This window comes from Microcaecilia unicolor, chromosome 6 (assembly GCF_901765095.1).
Source record: "Microcaecilia unicolor chromosome 6, aMicUni1.1, whole genome shotgun sequence".
NCBI classification, from domain to species: domain Eukaryota; kingdom Metazoa; phylum Chordata; class Amphibia; order Gymnophiona; family Siphonopidae; genus Microcaecilia; species Microcaecilia unicolor.
This window is the reverse complement of record NC_044036.1, coordinates 100,393,434-100,412,791: the sequence shown is the minus strand read 5'-3', so window position 1 is coordinate 100,412,791 and position 19,358 is coordinate 100,393,434. Positions and strand designations below refer to the sequence as shown.

Sequence of the window (19,358 nt, the reverse complement as noted above, 5' to 3'; positions counted from 1 at the left end):
TTGAGCCCAGTTGATGCCCTAAATTAAGGTTATTTCTTATACCCTGTTTCTCAATGATTCTCAACCTGGTTCTTGAAGCTCACCGAGTATATGCAGATATCTCCCATGTATATTCATTATAACTATCCTGAAGACCAGTTTGGCTGAGTGGGCCTGAAAGTTTGACCTAAGAAGCGCTTTAACCCCCCCCCCCCCCCCCTTTACAGAGCCATTCGGTAATACCGGCACAGCCTATTCACTTTGAATGGGCTGTGTTGGCATTACCGCACCGGTAGCTGCTAGTGTGGCTTTGTGAAAAAAAAATGGGGGGGGGGGGGTGTACTTTAACACTAAAGTCTATTTTCAGAAAAAAGAAAATGGTGTGAACATATGGATTCATCATCATTAAGCACAGAATTAATAGCATTTCTACCAACTCAGCAATGTTAAATATAAACTTGCCTGTATAAACATTTCCTCAGGATTCAAGGATTCAGAAAACAATTATATGAAGTACACATACGGAATTGATATCATGTTTAATTGACTTAAAAAATCAAGCCTATGAAAGCTTTTTTTCAGTATATCAGATGTCAAATGGAAAATAACAATCCTACTGAAAAAAATTTGAGTGCACACTAAAAGGAAGAGACAAATAGAGCTCTGTTTCTGTATTAAAAATCCTTTATTCATGCATCAGAAATTCCTTAGTCATACATTAAAAGACCTGACTTGTTTTGCCATCAGGCTGCTTCAGGAGTTGATATAATGTACTTCCGTCAGAGCGTATAAAAATGTAATAAAATTATTACCATAAATTTAAATATAAAAACATATTTTGCATAAGAAACACAGAGCCAGATAACAACAATAACTAATAGGAAAACATTTTCCCATTATAAAAGTCCTTACCAATGATATATATCAAATTTTCTTCCCACATTGGTTCAAAATCACAGATTAACATAATTTTCTAGAGGGCACAAGAAGAAATAGTATTACGATTTGCCTTACCTATGCAAGATATTCTTGCTATTACTCCTTCCATAACATTAGTTTATGTAAAGAACAAATCAAATGCCAAATATATTTGAGGGAGGTTATAAAATATATATTTAAAACAACTAGAACAAAATATAAGTTCAAAAAGTAAAATCATATATAAATAGCAACTAATATACCACAGAAAAACTGAATTAAGGCTACAGTCTTGTATACTTCTCAAATGAAAAAATTAAAACAATCAAGTTTCATATTATATGAATATCTTTCTATTATAACTACTACTACTACTTATCATTTCTATAGCGCAACAAGGCATACGCAGCACTGTACACCATACACAAAAGACAGTCCCTTCTCAAAGAGCTTACAATCTAGATAACATAATGTTAATTCCTTAAACCTCACAATCCTTTAAAACACTTGATACCATGATAATCAAATTCAAAGTCTACATGCAGAAGAAGTCCAGAAATCCGAATTCTGAGAATCTGGACCCTTCAGATTTTTTTTCCGATTGCCCAAGAATCCGGACTCCCCCCTCCCCCCCTCCACATGGTCCAACTTCTTTTCCGGCCCTGTGCGCTCTCCATCCACTCCCGGTTCTTCACTCACTCTTCCAGGCCTCCAAAGCTCTCCCCCCCCCCCCCCCCGTGGCTACGCCTCCTTCTTCCCTTCCTCCCCACATGATCTGGCATCTTTACCCCCTACTCTTGACCCTGCCTGCTTGCTCCCTCTCTAACCTGAAGTCTTTGCAGTCCAGCTTGCAGCCTTACTCACTGACTGCCTCTAGTATGCACCGAGCCTCTTCCCTCTGATCCGTACTGTCCCTTCTGAAGTTAGGAAGTTGCATCAAAAGGGGTGGTACGGGTCAGAGGGGAAAGGCCTGGTGCATACTGGAGGCAGCCAGTGGGTAAGGCTGCTGCTGAACTGCGAGGTTGCTTACAAGCAGTGTTATTCAGATAACATGGGATTTAGTAATCAGCGGTACTGCGATATTGCCTGTTGCTGACTTCTGTGGTAAATCAAATTGCGGTAAAGGCCCAACTTTACTGCACATTGATAACTAACCCCTTAAATGAGACATAACCTTTCTTAACAAACATAATAACCATACATTCCTTGTCATCAAGCAGATGCAGCCATTACAGATGGGTTGTGTCCATCAACCAGCAGAGGGAGATAGAGAGCACACTTTTTTCAGTGCCTCATACCAGCTTGCTCCACTGCCTGTCTTCAGTATTCTCTATCTCCCCTAGCAGAGTGGCTGTAGCTTCTTCGAGCTCCATCTGAAATCTGCCTGGAGGTTGCTCCTGTGCTTTTGCCAGTTGTTAGCAGGGGTGTTGGAGGCTATAGCAGCTTCACTTTAAAGGCACATAGGTTCGCCCTTTCCTTACCCATACCTCCGTGGATGTGGACACATTGCTTAGCTTTCCCTGTCCTTCCCCACCAACAGTGAATGCAGGCACATAGGTTCGCCCTTTCCCTGCCTTGCCCACTCACCTGAGCCTCCAGAGTTCTATTTACCTCTGCTTTCCTCACAGTGTTAAAAGAAAAGAGCTTAGACGCTGGAACAGAGGTTTTTCCTTGCCTTTTTCTGTGGGACCGGAGCTGTGATGCTCGGTCCAGTGAGGTAAGAGTGTTTTCTGACTCCTCCGGGGTGGGCCCGCGATCGGGGCGATTTTGGCGCGAACCGCCATTTTGAATTTTACCGCCGTTTTCGGCGATGGCTGCGGAAACAGTAAAGCACTGTTCCAAGTGTGGCAAGCACAGATCAGCAACGGGGCTCTGTAAATCGTGCTGTACAGACGTTAGAGCCGGCCCGAGCATGGCAAGCGACGATTCTTCGCGCTCTGAGCTGGCAGCGGGCGCCATTTTGAGTTTACCACATGGCGTGACCTCCGCTGAGACGGAGAGTCCTGAGCCCGGGGGGAGGCCTCGGAGTGAGGCTGATATGGGAGCTACTAGCCCCGGCAGAGATCCGGGTGCCCAGGGTGAGTTTTTCTCCCCTGATTTTGTCTTATTAATGCATAAAGCATACATGCTTTAAAAGAGCTCTCCCACAAAGCCCGGCATGGGCCTCTTCTAATGCCCTCCTGGTGGATTCTATCCTGGGTATGCCCTCTGAGGCGTTATTCCCTGATAATTGGCAGAATATGAAGCGCAGAAGGGCTCATTCCCCTTCAGAGAGTGCTGCACCACCATTTTCCCCCCCGTGGTCGGGCTGCGAGGATTCGGAGGACTCTGGCAGGCCTTCATGGTCTGAGGAGCCAGAGTCTGGTGCAGAAGTGACTCAAGATCTGGACGATCTCTCCGCGGTGAGGATTTTCCACCGTGATGAGCTGCCAGCGCTTATTTCTGATGCCCTGCAGGCTCTCTCTATTGAGGACCCTGCCAGTGGCACAGCCTCCTCTGTGAATCCTAGGATGGCTAGTACCAAAAAGCCTGCTCGAGCCTTTCCTTTGCATGACTCCATCCAAGAGCTTATTTCGGCTCAATGGGCTGACCCCGAGGGACCTTTGAAAGTTTCCAGGGCTATGGGGCAATTATACCCTCTGAGTGAGGAGCATATAGCTCGCTTTGCAATGCCTAAAGTGGATGCCCTAGTCACAGCAGTGACAAAGAGAACTACCCTCCCTGTTGAAGGAGGTGTTGCCCTGAAGGATATTCAAGACCGTAGACTGGAATCGGCACTTAAACGGTCATTTGAAATTGCAGGTCTCACTATTTGGGCATCTGCATGCAGTTGTTATGCTGCTAGAGCCTGCCCGGCTTGGTTGCAACAGGCAGTGGAACAGCCTGGTGATGGAGCGGAGCCCTTTTCAGATGTGGCTCCGCGGATGGAGTCGGCCTTGTCCTTTCTTGCTGACGCCCTTTATGATATTGTCAGAGCTTCGGCTAAACACATGGCAGTAGCAGTGGCGGCTCGCCGTCGTCTTTGGCTATGGCATTGGGCGGCGGACATGGCCTCTAAGCAAAGGTTGGTGAAGTTGCCCTTTCAAGGCCTTCTCCTGTTTGGTGAGGAGTTGTAGAAAATTGTGAAGGGCCTGGGTGAGGCTAAACCCCAGCGCTTGCCCGAAGATAGGCCTCGACCTTCCTCTAAGGGTGCGGCGGTCCACTCCTCTTACAGACCTCGCTTCCGTGAAGCTTGAAGGTACCGCCCGGGGCGTTCTGCTGGGTTCACTTCTCGTGCCCATTTTCAGCAGAGGAACTCCTTTCGCTCGGACAAACGTTCCACAGCCACTGGCTCAAGGCCTGGAGTTCAGGGGCGACCCTCTCAATGATGGTGCGCCGGCCCTCTCCTCGAGTCCTGTCATCGGAGGACGTCTTTCCCTCTTTGCTGAGGAGTGGGCCAACATTTCCTCAGATCAGTGAGTCTTGAACCTGATCAGAGACGGTTACAGAACACAATTCGACGCCCCAGTAAGAGACGTGTTTGTGGAGTCCCGATGCGGTTCTGCCGCCAAACGGGCGGCGGTAGAGGAGACTTTACAAGGTCTGATTCAGATAGGGGCTGTGTCCCCGGTACCTCCCGCCGAACACGGCTGCGGCCGCTACTCCATGTACTTTGTGGTGCTGCGAAAAGGAGGGTCTTTTCGCCCTATTCTGGACTTAAAAGAATTAAACAAGTCCCTGAGAGTGCGGCATTTTCACATGAAAACCCTGCACTCCGTCATTGCGGCGGTACAGCCAGGAGAGTTTCTCACGTCTCTGGACCTGAAAGAAGCTTACTTGCACATTCCAATTTGGCCCCCGCACCAGAAGTTTCTGAGGTTTGCGGTGATGGGAAAGTATTTCCAGTTCCGGGCCTTGCCTTTTGGCCTCGCGACAGCTCCCGCACCTTTTCGAAGGTTATGGTGGTAGTAGCTGCCTTTCTAAGGCGAGAGGGTATTCGGGTTCACCCGTACCTGGACGACTGGCTCATTCGAGCAAACTCTGCTGCAGAGAGTCAGCATGTAACAGCCAGAGTGGTCTCAGTACTTCAATCTCTGGGCTGGGTCGTCAATTTGGCCAAAAGTCACCTGACCCCCTCGCAGTCTCTAGAATATTTGGGGGCCAGGTTCGACACAGCCTCGGGGTATGTGTACCTACCCGAGCAAAGGCGGTGCAAGGTTCAGAATCGGGTCCGTCTGCTCCTGAGGATGGCCCCGCCCGCGAGCTTGGGACATTGTCCAGCTGCTTGGATCGTTGACGGCCACCATGGAACTGGTGCCCTGGGCGAGAGCGCACCTGAGACCTCTACAGTATGCTCTACTCCAAAGATGGTCTCCAGTATCTCAGGATTACCAATGCAGACTCTCTTGGCTCCCTGCAGCCCGACTCAGCATGGAGTGGTGGCTCTCAGACAGCATGCTGAGGCGAGGAATGCCGCTGGCACTCCCCGATTGGTGCCTAGTGGTGACAGATGCCAGTCTGAAAGGCTGGGGCGCACATTGCAAGGGGAAGCATGCCCAGGGTCTATGGACACCCGAGGAGTCTGAGTGGTCCATTAACCACCTAGAGTTGAAAGCGGTGTTTCAGGCGCTTCTGGCCTTTCAAGTGACCCTGGAAGGATTGGCTGTCAGAGTGATGTCGGACAACACGACAGCAGTGGCCTACATAAATCGACAAGGCGGCACTCAGTGCAGAGCTCTAGCTGCGCAGGACGAACAAATTTGCCACTGGGCCGAGCTGCATCTACAGTTTCTGTCGGCAGCTCACATTGCAGGTCAGAGCAATGTGTAAGCCAATTATCTAAGCAGGCATCAGATCGATCCAGTGGAGTGGGAACTTGCAGACGAAGTGTTCCTGCAGATATGTGCCAAGTGGGGCAAGCCCGTGATGGATCTAATGGTGACAAGCACCAATGCCAAAGTCCCGTGCTTCTTCAGCAGACGGAGAGATCCTCGCACGGCGGGGTTGGATGCCTTGGCTCAACCCTGGCCTCCGGGCTTACTGTATGTGTTCCCTCCATGGCCCTTGATAGGGCGAGTGCTCCTGCGGATTCAGCTGCATCCAGAAGTGGTTCTCGTCACCCCGGATTGGCCCAGGAGGCCTTGGTATGCGGACCTCCGACAGATGCTCGTAGAGGATCCCCTTCAGTTACCTCTGGTTCCCAACCTGTTGTCACAGGGTCCGGTGACCATGGAGGATGCCGGCCGATTTGGTCTTATGGCCTGACGATTGAGAGGGCGCAATTGAGAGGCAGAGGCTATTCCAATAAAGTAATTACCACTGTCCTGCAAGCCCGCAAGGATTTGGCGCCAGTTTGAAGTCTGGTGTGCTTCCAGAGAGATCACACCCCTGCGGGCTCCTGTCTCGCTGATTCTGGACTTTTTGCAGGATGGTGTACAAAAAGGCTTGGCCTATAATTCCCTGCGGGTGCAAGTGGCAGCATTGGCCTCTCTGTGTGGCAAGGTTGAAGGCGTGTCTTTAGCTGCTCATCCGGATGTGGCACGGTTTCTTAGAGGGGTGCTTCGACTCCGTCCTCCCGTGCGTGCACCTTGTCCAGCTTGGAACCTGGGGCTAGTGCTGAAGGCCCTTCAGGGTGCTCCCTTTGAACCGCTTCGGCGTGCTTCAGAGAAAGATTTGACACTGAAGGCCGTCTTGTTAGTGACCATTACTTCGGCGAGACGGGTGTCAGAGCTCCAGGCGCTGTCCTGTAGAGACCCTTTTCTGCAGTTTTCAGAGTCCGGGGTCACGGTTCGGACTGTGCCTTCCTTCTTGCCTAAGGTGGTTTCAGCGTTTCACCTAAACCAACCTATTTTCTTGCCCTCCTTTGTCGAGGAGGAGTTTCCAGAATCTTTTGGGCAATTGCACCTGTTGGACGTGCGCAGGACTCTGCTGCAGTATCTGCGAGTTACTAACTCTTTCAGGACCTCTGATCATCTGTTTGTTTTGCTATCAGGTCCTCGCAGAGGGTCTCCAGCGTCTAAAGCCACTATTGCCCGCTGGCTTAAAGCTTATTTGCTTGCCGGCCAGCCTCCGCCTGATGCCTTTAAGGCGCATTCCACTAGAGGAATTTCCTCTTCTTGGGCTGAAACTGGAGCACTCTCTCTTCAAGAGATTTGTAGTGCAGCAACATGGGCTTCTAAGTTCTCTTTTGCCCGACATTACAGGCTGGATGTGGTTGCCAGGAGGGATGCACATTTTGGAGCGCAAGTGCTGGCACGTAGTGTGGCTTGTTCCCACCCTATCTAGGGATTGCTTTGATACATCCCATCTGTAATGGCTGCATCTGCTTGATGACAAGGAAGGGAAAATTAGGTTCTTACCGTGATAATTTTCTTTCCTTTAGTTATAGCAGATGCAGCCATTACATCCCTGTCTGATGCTATCTGCTGTAAATCTATTTCAGGTTCTGTTCGTGTTTCCTGGAGATTCCGTCCTTGGGAGAAAGTCGGAAAACAATCTTCAGGATTCTTGTTCAATTAAAGGAGGATGACTTAATTCCCTCCAGTTTCATGTTTTGGAGGATGAGTTTATTCCCTCCGGGAGGATGAGTTTATTCCCTCCAGTTATGATTCAGTGGAGGATGAGTTTATGCCCTCCGGGAGGATGTTTCATTCCTTCCATACTGAGTTAATGCCCTTTGTTGTAGGGCCATCGTTCGCTGTGAGGAAAGCTCATGTTATTCCCATTGCGGTTTGCCATACTGCTTTGGAAGCTTCAAATACTGAAGAGAGGCAGTGGAGCAAGCTGGTATGAGGCACTGAAAAAAGTGTGCTCTCTATCTCCCTCTGCTGGTTGATGGACACAACCCGTCTGTAATGGCTGCATCTGCTATGACTAAAGGAAAGAAAATTATCACGGTAAGAACCTAATTTTCCCTTCCTTCTGTCAATCTGCACATCTGCCTTTATACCACTAGGAAAGCCTGCATAAAAAGAAATACTTTTAATTTCTTACAAAATGCCCCCCATTTATTTATTTGGATTTAATTTGTACCTTTTTCAGTGGTAGCTCAAAGTGAGTTATATTCAAGTACCCTAGGTATTTCCCTAGCCCCAGAGTGCTTACAATTTGAGCTTGTACTTGAGACGATGGAAGTTTAGTGATTTGCTGCAAATCACACGGAGCAGCCGTGGGATTTGAACTGGGCTTTCCTGGTTGTCAGCCCAGTGCTCTAACCCATAGACTAATCCTCCACTCCAGCTGAGCTGCTTAAGGGGTCCTTTTACTAAGGTGCACTGAAAAATGGCCTGTGGTAGTATAGATGTGTGTTTTGGGCCCACGCAGAATTATTTTTCAGCGCACCTACAAAAAAAATGTCTTTTTAAACATTTTTGCTGAAAATGGACGCGCGGCAAAATGAAAATTGCTGCGCATCCATTTTGGGTCTGAGACTTTACCACCAGCCATTGACTTAGCGGTAAGGTCTCATATGGTAACCAGGTGGTAATGATCGACGCGTGCCAGAAATTAAAAAATATTTTTTGGACGTACATTGCGGACGTGCAACAAAATTGAAATTACCACGAGGGCCATGCGGTAACTCCATCTTGGCGCGCGTTGGAAGCATATAGGCACCTACATAGCTTAGTGAAAGGGCCCCTAAATCATTAAAGAGTTATATAACTAATGGGGCTGTAATAAAAAAATGGACAACTCTTTTCCAGCATAGTCAGATGGTTATGTTGTACTGAACTCAGTTGGAACAAATTTGTATGCTAAATGAGAACCTTGTTTACTGCTTACTATTTCAGCTGTGACAGTATTCTTTTAGTAATTAGAACCATATGTAAATATGCTTCCTATTATGAACTTGTGCATAGGGAAATTAAGTTCAAAACTTATTTCCACAGCTAAAGCAATATTACAAAACTACCTGCCCCAAAATTAACTGAACTAGGCATGTACAGCCTGTATTCATATAATTACCTGCTGTTTGAAGAAATATTCTCAAGAGAAGGGTTGGGGAAGGAGTTTCTGTTATGCATATAGTTTGAAAATTCAAACATATGGATGTATTTTAACCCAGAAATATTTTGCACCCCAAATAGCAGATATAAATGTGAATATTATAATTTTTTAAATGTAATTTTCAAATCTGATAGATTTTTAAAGATGTACATGCACAGTTCAAAGTCAACAAAGTAATAAATACCTGCATACTTATGCATGTGGTTCTAAAATTACAAAAATGATCCTGCTTTCTTTTTGAAAGTCAGATTGTTTAGGATATTAGACTGATTTCATGCACTATGTTATTTCAAACTATATCATACGTTGGTGGTTCCCAAACCTGGTCCCCCCAACCAGTCAGGTTTTCAGTATATTTACAATATTCATGAGCTAGATTGCATGCAGTGGAGGCAGTGCATTCTAATCTCTCTCATAAATATTCATTATGGGAATCCTGAAAACCTGACTGGCAGGGTTGCCTCAAGGACCAGGTTTGGGAACCACTATCATATGTCATTTAATCATTTAGCCCATCTTACCGAAAGCTCTCAAAAACCTTAGAAATGGTCACATGCCTTATGAAATATCTGCATGAGTTTGTGCATACTGATATCCACATGGATCTGGATTGATTTGTTGATCACTTAGGCAGGAGCCCATGCACTAAAATGCAGATATGCATCGAGTCCGACTAATAAAATTTCTTTTATTCTTGAGTTGGAATTGTATTGATCCTTCCCTACTTTAATTTTTGCTCTGTGCCTTGATTGGTAGGGATTTTATCTTTTTTTTTTCAGCTGTAACTGATAACAGAAATCATGTGACAAAAGTTTTATTTGCTTACTGAGCTAATCACATGATTATATTAGATTATTGTTCCTAAGATACATGCTCTTTTAAAAGCACTTTTTAAACCTTGGTTGTTTATTATCTGTAGTAAAGAACACTGCATGATTTAAAATGTAAGATAGATGATAAATCACTCATAACTTCCTTGACATGATTATATTCATCAGTGTCTGAGTAGGACCCGTTTAATGCAGAAAACTTTGGTTGGTATAATCACGCTATGACAAAATGCAGAAGAGTTTCAGTTCCACTTCCTGTATTTTTCTTTTGATTGTGTATCTATAGAGGAAATGTTCAATAGTTGGGTATCCAAACTATTTGTGACAGAAAATGTTTCAAATGTTGCAGAAGCTGCTAAGAAAATAGAAACGACATTCTTCCTAACTTTTAACTCTTTTGAAATATAAACGTGTCTTTTTTTCTTTTCATTTTGCAGTTACCTGCCATGGTTTGAGGTGTACTATAAGCTTTTAAATACTCTAGCTGACTACTTGGTAAAAGAACAGGTAAACTTTTTAAAAAACTTTTTATCGTGTGTCACAGTGGGGCCAAAATAGTAGTGTGCCGATGCTGGCTGTTAAAAATGAATGGAGGAGGAGGACACTGTAGAGCTGAGCAGTTGATGTGGATATGTAGACTAGCTAGGCTGGCATTTTCCATATTTGTATGTAAAAGTGGTTGTATATGTCCACATCAATGGCCATTGTTGACCTGAACATGTATACCCTGGAGGAAAGGAGAAACAGGGGTGATACAGACGTTCAAATATTTGAAAGGTATTAATCCGCAAACGAACCTTTTCTGGAGATGGGAAGGCGGTAGACCTAGAGGACATGAAATGAGATTGAAGGGGGGCAGACTCAAGAAAAATGTCAGGAAGTATTTTTTCACGGAGAGAGTGTTGGATGCTTGGAATGCCCTCCCGCGGGAGGTGGTGGAGAGGAAAACAGTAACGGAATTCAAACATGCGTGGGATAAACATAAAGGAATCCTGCTGAGAAGGAAGGGATCCCCAGAAGCTTAGCAGGTGGTGGGAGGCAGAGCTGGTGGTTGGGAGGTGAGGATAGTGCTGGGCAGACTTATACGGTCTGTGCCAGAGCCGGTGGTGGGAGGCGGGGCTGATGGTTGGGAGGCGGGGATAGTGCTGGGCAGACTTACATGGTCTGTGCCAGAGCTGGTGGTGGGAGGTGGGGCAGGTGGTTAGGGGGCGGGGATAGTGCAGGGCAGACTTATACGGTCTGTGCCCTGAAAAAGACAGGTACAAATCAAGGTAAGGTATACACAAAAATGGCACATATGAGTTTATCTTGTTGGGCAGACTGGATGGACTGTGCAGGTCTTTTTCTGCCGTCATCTACTATGTTACTATGTAAATGCCAGTGAGGCACTTGTTACCATGTGTGCCAAATATATGTGTATTAATATGGATGGAAATACAAAAAATTTACCACGTCTTCCAATGATGTGGTTAGAGTTTTGCCATTAATGCTTCTCTGTTAACATTTTATGTGTTTTTCTAACACGCACACGTTTTCACTGAGCTGTTTATCATATTATTGAATCTCTTTACTTCATCATAAATTTTGTGTTTGCATAATAGCAAACTAGTTTATATCCATTAACGGTGTTCTGTTAACGCATGTAAACCATTTGTGATAACATTTAATAATTCTTTTCCTAAAATTTTTAAAGTCAGTGAGTTATCTGCTACCACTTAGCTGTTGTGCAATAATTTTAAAAAGCTGTTGAAATTGTGCGTCTGAAATGTTGAGTCCTTGTGTAAATGAGCCCAGTAAGAGCCCAGTTTACTAATCCGTGCTGGTGTTTTTAGTGCATGCTAATGCCAAAGACACCCATAGGAATATATGGACGTCTTTAGCATTAGCGCTTACTAAAAATGCTAGCACACCTTAGTAAACAGGGCCCTAAGTATATGTAAACTATTGAATCACAAGAGAACTTTTACATGTGAATTAATTAATCAGCCTGTTTGAAATCTGATGTTTATCAGATGCAAACACTTTCCTGGAAGGATGTCTTCAATTCTTGTTTGTTTGTACTTGCAGTGTTATAGGTTTTATAAAATAGGAGAAAGTACTTGCACCTGGTAATGAAAAGCTGACAGTTTTATTAATTTGTTCATGAGTAATTAATTTGAGAGTATAGTGGAATAAAATGCTAACAGAAGTTTGGTCTGTGCTTAGTAGCAATAATAGCTTGCTTATTGCTAAATGAGTAAAATATTGACCTATCCATATAGTCTAGCAGTTTGTATGTACATCACTGGAACCAGAATTTCCTTTTCAGCCTGCCACACCAAACCTGTCTAATGGGTTATGCCACTCTACCAGCAGATGGAGACAGAGAAGCTGAACTTTCCAGTGACATCACCAGTTTAAGGAGCAGTGCAACTTGGACCTTGTCAATATTTCTCTGCCTCCAGCAGATGGTGCAGGTTGGACTGGTGCAGCAGGATTCGTTAGGAGGCCTTGCTCTATAGGGCATAGTCTATGGGCTGTGGTTGAGTACTTTGGCTGGTGTGCAGTCTCAAAGATCTGTCTACAGACCTGTGCTCTGATTGAGTCTGTGTGAACCAATAAGCCCTTTGCCCTCCACAGTCCTGAGCTTTGGCTCAGTGTGGCTGGCCTGACAGAGATGAGTAATTTTATTCCCCCTCCCTCTTCCAGGGGTCTTAAAAAAATCAGGAGAGGACATAGGAAGAAGATTAGTGAAGGGGCCTGCTGAATAAAGTTGTTAAAAAATTTACTTTTTAATTCTAATAAAGGAAGCCGGTGTGACAGCAGAGGGGCTGAGGAATTCCCGATGTGATGAGTGAGTTGAGAGTCATGGCGGGGGGGGGGGGGGGGGGGGGGGGGGGGACAGTGCCTCAACCAGGTCAGTCCATGTTAGGTAGAAGATAGTGCAGGATCTGCAAGAGCTAGTGTATCAATAGCATGGATGGATCTTCTGCCCTAGATGTAATGGGAGGAGGCTGCAGCAGTGCTGCACAGCTCTGGGGAGGTGCTGGAACCACTTTCAGTAGAGAGTCTGGAGCCAGTTTAGGGCTCATTGTCAGCTGGGCAAGGTGTGGAGTAACCTGTTTTAGGCAGGAACATCAGCCATTTTGGTGCCAGACAGTATGGCTCTGCACAGCCCACAGATCCTCAGCACAGGGAAACTAATGGGAATCTCTTCTACCTCTGTTGATGGTTGGGGGCCTGCTATAGAGTCACAATTTTTTCAAACTCTGACTGAGTGCCTGCAGGATCCCTCTAGAGATGAATGGGAATTCATGTAATCAGGAGCATCTTGGGGCTCTCCATGGTTAGATGGGGCTGTTAAGCATCCCAGAGCCTCCAGTGGTGGCTTGGAGGAGGGGTGCTCTCTAATCCAAACCTTCACCATGGACCTAGACTTGGAATGGGGAGAACAGTGAGGTTTGTCTCTCCTGTGCAGTCTCTCCCCAGAGGAGGAGAAGGATAACTCATAAGTGCATAAGTACATAAGCATCACAGTACTGGAACAGACCAAAGGTCCATTAAGCTCAGTATCCTGTTTCCAACAGTGGCCAATCCAGGTTAGAAGTATCTGGGGATCCTAAAAGAGTAAAATAAGAAAATACAGTGCTTATTCCTGAGATTAGCAGCACTAAATCTAAGTCTACTGTAATACTGGGAGTTTTAGGAACATGGTCAAACCTTTAGAAATCCTGCTGTGCTGGCTGCTTTTTCCACATTCTCTGGAAACAAATTCCATAGCTTAATTGCATTTTGAATGAAGAAAAATGTTCTCTGATTTGTTCTAAATGTACTACTTAAAGGCTTCATTTTGTGCCCTGTAGTCCTTGTACTTTTGGAAAGTCCTGAGGCTGTTCATCAGGAGGAGTTACCTTCTCTCATTTCCTAGGTAGTATCAGCGCATCAAATGTCCAATACAGTGCAGGAAGAGGTTGCAAAGGGGGATCTGATCTTGGAAGACCTGTGTAAGCTGTCCAAGGCTGCCTGCTTCATAAAGCTCTCTCTTCAGATGGTACTGGTGTGGTGGGAGGGACCCTGAGTTAGTGCTTAGGGGCACAGAGGTGATGAATAAGCTATATCTTTTTCCGTTTGATAACTTAAACAGGCTGCGACATATTACTGAGTTTTGCACTGGATTCAACAGCTTCCAGATTCCCAGAGGTTGCACTCCTAGAGTCAGACTGATCTTCTTGGCAAATGTTCTCTAACTTGGTCCCCATTAGTGCTCAGTCTAGGACCTCTGTTGTAGTGGCCTGCAGGTAGCTTTGGCTGTGCAGTTAGTCTGGGGATTCTGTTTCCAAGACATGCCCGAGAAAGCTTCCCTTCCAGGAGTAGTGGGTGAGAGGATCTGGAAAATTTATTTATTTATTGGGATTTATTAACCACCTTTATGAAGAGATTCACCCAAGGTGGTATACAGCAGGTGTAGTGTAACATACAACTTACAATTTTGTTAACTGCATAACAATAGTAAAATAATCAAGAATAAACATAAATACAATAAATGAGGTAAACTTGAAAACAGTACATTGAAACCTAATAATAGAACTACTATCAAACTGTATCAAAAATATACACATTTAGCAGCACTGCTTATCATTGTCATGTAACAGTAGATTCTATATATGGCACATGAAAAATCCAAGTGGGAAAAAATCACGCCTAGGCATATTCTCTAAATTACGCCTAAATTTTATATTATAGGCTTAAATTTCCATGCGGTACATAGATTATGCCAAGCAGCTTGCCACACGACCAAATTTGGTTGCGTCCATTTGGGCCACGTTTTACTTGGTGTAAATCTTAACATAATATAGAGTAGTCATACTAGGTCAGACCAATGGTCCATGAAGCCCAGTATCCTGTTTCAAACAGTGGCCAAGCCAGGCAACAAATACTTGGCAGAAACCCAACTTGTGCCAACATTCCATGCTACCAATCCCAGCGCTGATGAATTCCATAATAATGCACATAAATTAAAGAAATGCCCATGCCCCGCCCATGGCCATGCCCCCTTTCTATATATGGTGCCTGAAATTCCATGCAGAAACCGAAGGATTTAGGGAAGGCCAGGGTTCTCCATTTTCCTGTGGATAAGGTGAGGGGCTTTTTGGCAGGTATTCTGGAGGCCAGTCTTGTCTGAGGAAGTGGAGCCAGGTTCAGTTAAACTGGAGAGGAGAAGAGGCTTTCTTACCTGATGAAGCCACAGAAGAGTCAGCCCTTTTGTGTAGCTTGAAGGGCAAAAGAGGGGAAGGACCTCTCCAAGGGGGGTGCAGATGGGTAGATAGCTCTCCCTCGTCCACTTAGAGTGGGCTTTCATTACCTATGATCATTGGGTGCTAGAGTTGGTTCAGCAGTGCAATGCCCTGGAATTCACTGAACACATTTCAGGAATCTTTATGGTATTACCCTGCAGTTCATCTATTAAGAGAAAAGGATATCAATGGCATTCTGCAACAGTTGATCCAGTTAGGAGCTGTCAAGCTGATTCCCATGCAGGAAAAGGACAATGGGGCACTACTGGTTTTACTTTGTGGTCCCAAGAAAAGTGGAATATTCTATCCCATGTGGGGCCTGAAGGGGCTCAATACCTCTTTCTGGGTCCTGCATTTGTGCATGGAGAAACTGTAGTTTGTAGTTTTATTGATAAGGCCCAGGGACCTTCCTGATCCTGACCAAACCTTGTTTCCACATTGCCATTATAGATAGGCACAAGTCTTTCTGCAGTTTTGTGTGCTGGGCTGACACTTTTAGTTCAGGACACTTCCCTTTGTGCTTGCAACAGTTTCCAGGATCTTCTCCAAGGTCATGGTGATAGTGGTGATATCCCTTTATAGACTGCGCATATGAGTTCACCCTTGAATGAATGGCTTATTGGTCTGCCGGAATATCTCAGTTGGGTGGTGAATTATGTCAAGAGCCACTTTGTTCCATCAAAGGTTCTTGTGTATTGGTTGTCTGATTTCCTGGGCAGCATCTGTGGCTCAGCCCTAAGGGAGTTTCAATCCGGCATGCAGCCACTGGAGGTGTAGAACAAATTTGATGGTGGTTCCTCCTGATGAAGATTTGTGAAATGTGGTCCTGCATTGAGGAGCCGGCATAACATGAAACAGATATGGTGGACTGTTGAGTTAGTCACCGAGCACACAGCACCTGTATTGTGATGCATACTAATGACTGGAGGTGGTGTATTTGAACAGCCAACGGAGGTTTAACGGACATCCAGCGTTTGTCCATGAAGAACAGTCATCCAGCGTTTATGTGGAAACATTTTCACTGCGTCCATGCGGAAGGCGTGGCGTTTGTAGGAAAAAGACCATTTTGCTGGCAGGACTGAGTTTTGATTATTTGAGTATGATATAATGTATAAGCATGGCAAAACATATGCACAATACGAAACAGTATAAGCATGCAGTTTAAAATGTAAAATCAACTGTTTTGTATTTAAATTAAATACAGGTGTGCAAGGTGAGCGGAGGAGTGAATGTGTGAGGTTTTAATAGTAGGCAGCAGTGCTAGTGAGGTTAGCGGGCATTGCAATACAATAAAATGTTGTTGTGATAAAGAAAAAATACTGGAGTCTTTGTGTAGTCGATATTAAAAGTGACTCTGGAATTAAAAGAGTTATCCCCTGATTAGTAATTTTGGTCTGCTTTAATGCCAGGATGGGGGTAGTCTTCCCATTCAAGAGAGGTAGACAAGTTCTATTCTCTCCTTTCTTGGTGGCCTTCCAAGTCCCAGCAGATGTCATTTGGGATTGTGGTGCTTCTGACGTTACCTGCTCATGGGGATTTCTTTGAATCTATCAGACTTGAGTGGTGGTGACAACTGATGCCAACCTAGTTGGCTAGAGAGCCCACTACTTGGCCATGTTGTGCAGGAGCACTGGTCAAGTCTGGAAACAATGTGGCCCATCAGTTGTTTGCACAAGGGTCAAGTGAATGGCCCTCGTCTCCAGTTTCTTATCCTGTTGAAAGAAAAGGCAGTTCGGGTGATCTCATATAGGGCCACTGAGCTGGCTTATGTGAACAATCAGGAGGGCACCAGGAATGTAGCAGTGGTGCAGGAAATCAGCTGGCTGTGCAACTGAGCAGGTCAGTTTGCTTGTGACTATGTTCGTGCCTATCACAGATGTGGAGAATATCAAGGTGGATTTACTCAGTTATCATCTTCTGGATCTGAGAGATTGGGAGCTGAGCCTCTCAGCTTTCTAGTTGATGGTGGAGTGTAGGACGATACAACCTTCGATCTAATGGGGTCTCATCAGATTGTCAGTCTGCTCTTACCAGCTGTGGTATGTGGACCTCGTTCAACTATTTGTAGGGTCTCCATTGCTGTTGTCGAGGAGCCCAGTTCTCCTAAGGCAGGATCCAATTCTCGTGGAAGACCTGTATTCCATCTAGCTTCGTGCTTGGCCCTTTTGAAGTGTAAGGGTTATTCAGCATCCATTATAGCTACTCCTAGAAGACCTGTAGGAGCTCTGTGTCATTCGCTTATGTTTGGATCTGATGTCCGTTTGTGTGCTGGTATGTGGAGTGTAGGTTATTAGCCTGGTGGGCAAATTTGCCTTCCATTTTAGCCTTCATAGGAGGTACACTTGATCAGGAGCTGGCTCTGAATTCATTCATGGTTCAGGTTGCAGCTCTTCCATGTTTCAGAGGAAAGGTGAAGAGTATTTCATTGGTATTGCAGGCAGTGGTGTGCTGGTAAAAGTTTAACAACAGGCTCTGTCCCCGGTCCCCCTCTGTGCCCCCCCCCCCGTTCCCCCCCCCAAAAAAAAAAAAAATTGCAGAGCTGGCTATAGCTGGGGAGAGAGCCTTGGGGGGAGGGGGTGGCAATGCATTACTCCAGGAAAAAAAATTAAATGATCCCAGGTTCCAATCTAATTCATGTTTAATGTGCGATAAAATGCCATAAATAAGTAAATAAATATAAGCTTTTAATGTTAAGTACATAAGTAATGCCACACTGGGAAAAGACCAAGGGTCCATCGAGCCCAGCATCCTGACCACGACAGCGGCCAATCCAGGCCAAGGACACCTGGCAAGCTTCCCAAACATACAAACATTCTATACATGTTATTCCTGAAGTTGTGGATTTTTCCCAAGTCCATTTAGTAGCGGTTTATGGACTTGTCCTTTAGGAAACCGTCTAACCCCTTTTTAAACTCTGCCAAGCTGACCGCCTTCACCACATTCTCCGGCAACGAATTCCAGAGTTTAATTACGCGTTAAGAAAAATTTTCTCCGATTTGTTTTAAATTTACTACACTGTAGTTTCATCGCATGCCCCCTAGTCCTAGTATTTGTGGAAAGCGTGAACAGACGCTTCACATCCACCTGTTCCACTCCACTCATTATTTTATATACCTCTGTCATGTCTCCCCGCAGTTGTCTCTTCTCCAAGCTGAAAAGCCCTAGCCTCCTTAGTCTTTCTTCATAGGGAAGTTGTCCCATCCCCGCTATCATTTTAGTCGCCCTTCGCTGCACCTTTTCCAGTTCCACTATATCTTTCTTGAGATGCGGCGACCAGAATTGAACACAATACTCAAGGTGTGGTCGCACCATGGAGCGATATAATGGTATTATAACATCCTCACGCCTGTTTTTCATACCTTTCCTAATAATACCCAACATTCTATTCGCTTTCCTAGCTGCAGCAGCACACTGAGCAGAAGGTTTCAGTATATTATCGATGACGACACCCAGATCCCTTTCTTGGTCCGTAACTCCTAACGTGGAACCTTGCATGACGTAGCTATAATTCGGGTTCTTTTTTCCCACATGCATCACCTTGCACTTGCTCACATTAAACGTCATCTGCCATCTAGCCTCCCAGTCTCGTAAGGTCCTTCTGTAATTTTTCACAATCCTGTCGCGAGTTAACGACTTTGAATAACTTCATGTCATCAGCAAATTTAATTACCTCGCTAGTTACTCCCATCTCTAAATCATTTATAAATATATTAAAAAGCAGCGGTCCTAGCAGAGACCCCTGAGGAACCCCACTAACTACCCTTCTCCATTGTGAATACTGCCCATTTAACCCCACTCTGTTTCCTATCCTTCAGCCAGTTTTTAATCCAGAATAGGACTTTTCCTCCTATCCCATGACCCTCCAATTTCCTCTGTAGCCTTTCATGAGGTGCCTTGTCAAACGCCTTTTGAAAATCCAGATACACAATATCAGCCGGCTCCCCTTTGTCTACATGTTTGTTTACTGCTTCAAAGAATTGAAGTAAATTGGTCAGACAAGATTTCCCTACACAAAAGCCGTGCTGACTTGGTCTCAGTAATCCATATCCTTGGATGTGCTCTGTAATTTTGTTTTTAATAATAGCCTCTACCATTTTCCCCGGCACCGACGTCAGACTCACCGGTCTATAATTTCCCGGATCTCCCCTGGAACCTTTTTTAAAAATGGGTGTTACATTGGCCACCCTCCAATCTTCCGGTACCACGCTCGATTTTAAGGATAAATTGCATATCACTAGCAGTAGCTCTGCAAGCTCATTTTTCAGTTCTGTCAGTTCTCTAGGATGAATACCATCCAGTCCAGGAGATTTGCTACTCTTCATTTTGCTGAACTGCCCCATTACGTTCTCCAGGTTTACCGTGAAGTCAGTAA

General features: G+C 45.2%; 1 protein-coding gene across 5 annotated transcripts in view; it reads left to right on the top strand.

The window, feature by feature from the left end:
* DENND1B (DENN domain containing 1B) overlaps positions 1–19,358 on the top strand; it is a 537,680-nt gene that overhangs the window by 228,320 nt on the left and 290,002 nt on the right. For all 5 annotated transcript variants that reach the window (XM_030206247.1, XM_030206246.1, XM_030206245.1 and 2 more), the window contains exon 6: positions 10,151–10,220. In XM_030206247.1, the coding sequence (XP_030062107.1) occupies positions 10,151–10,220 (70 nt within the window). The remainder of the gene's footprint in view (positions 1–10,150; positions 10,221–19,358) is intronic.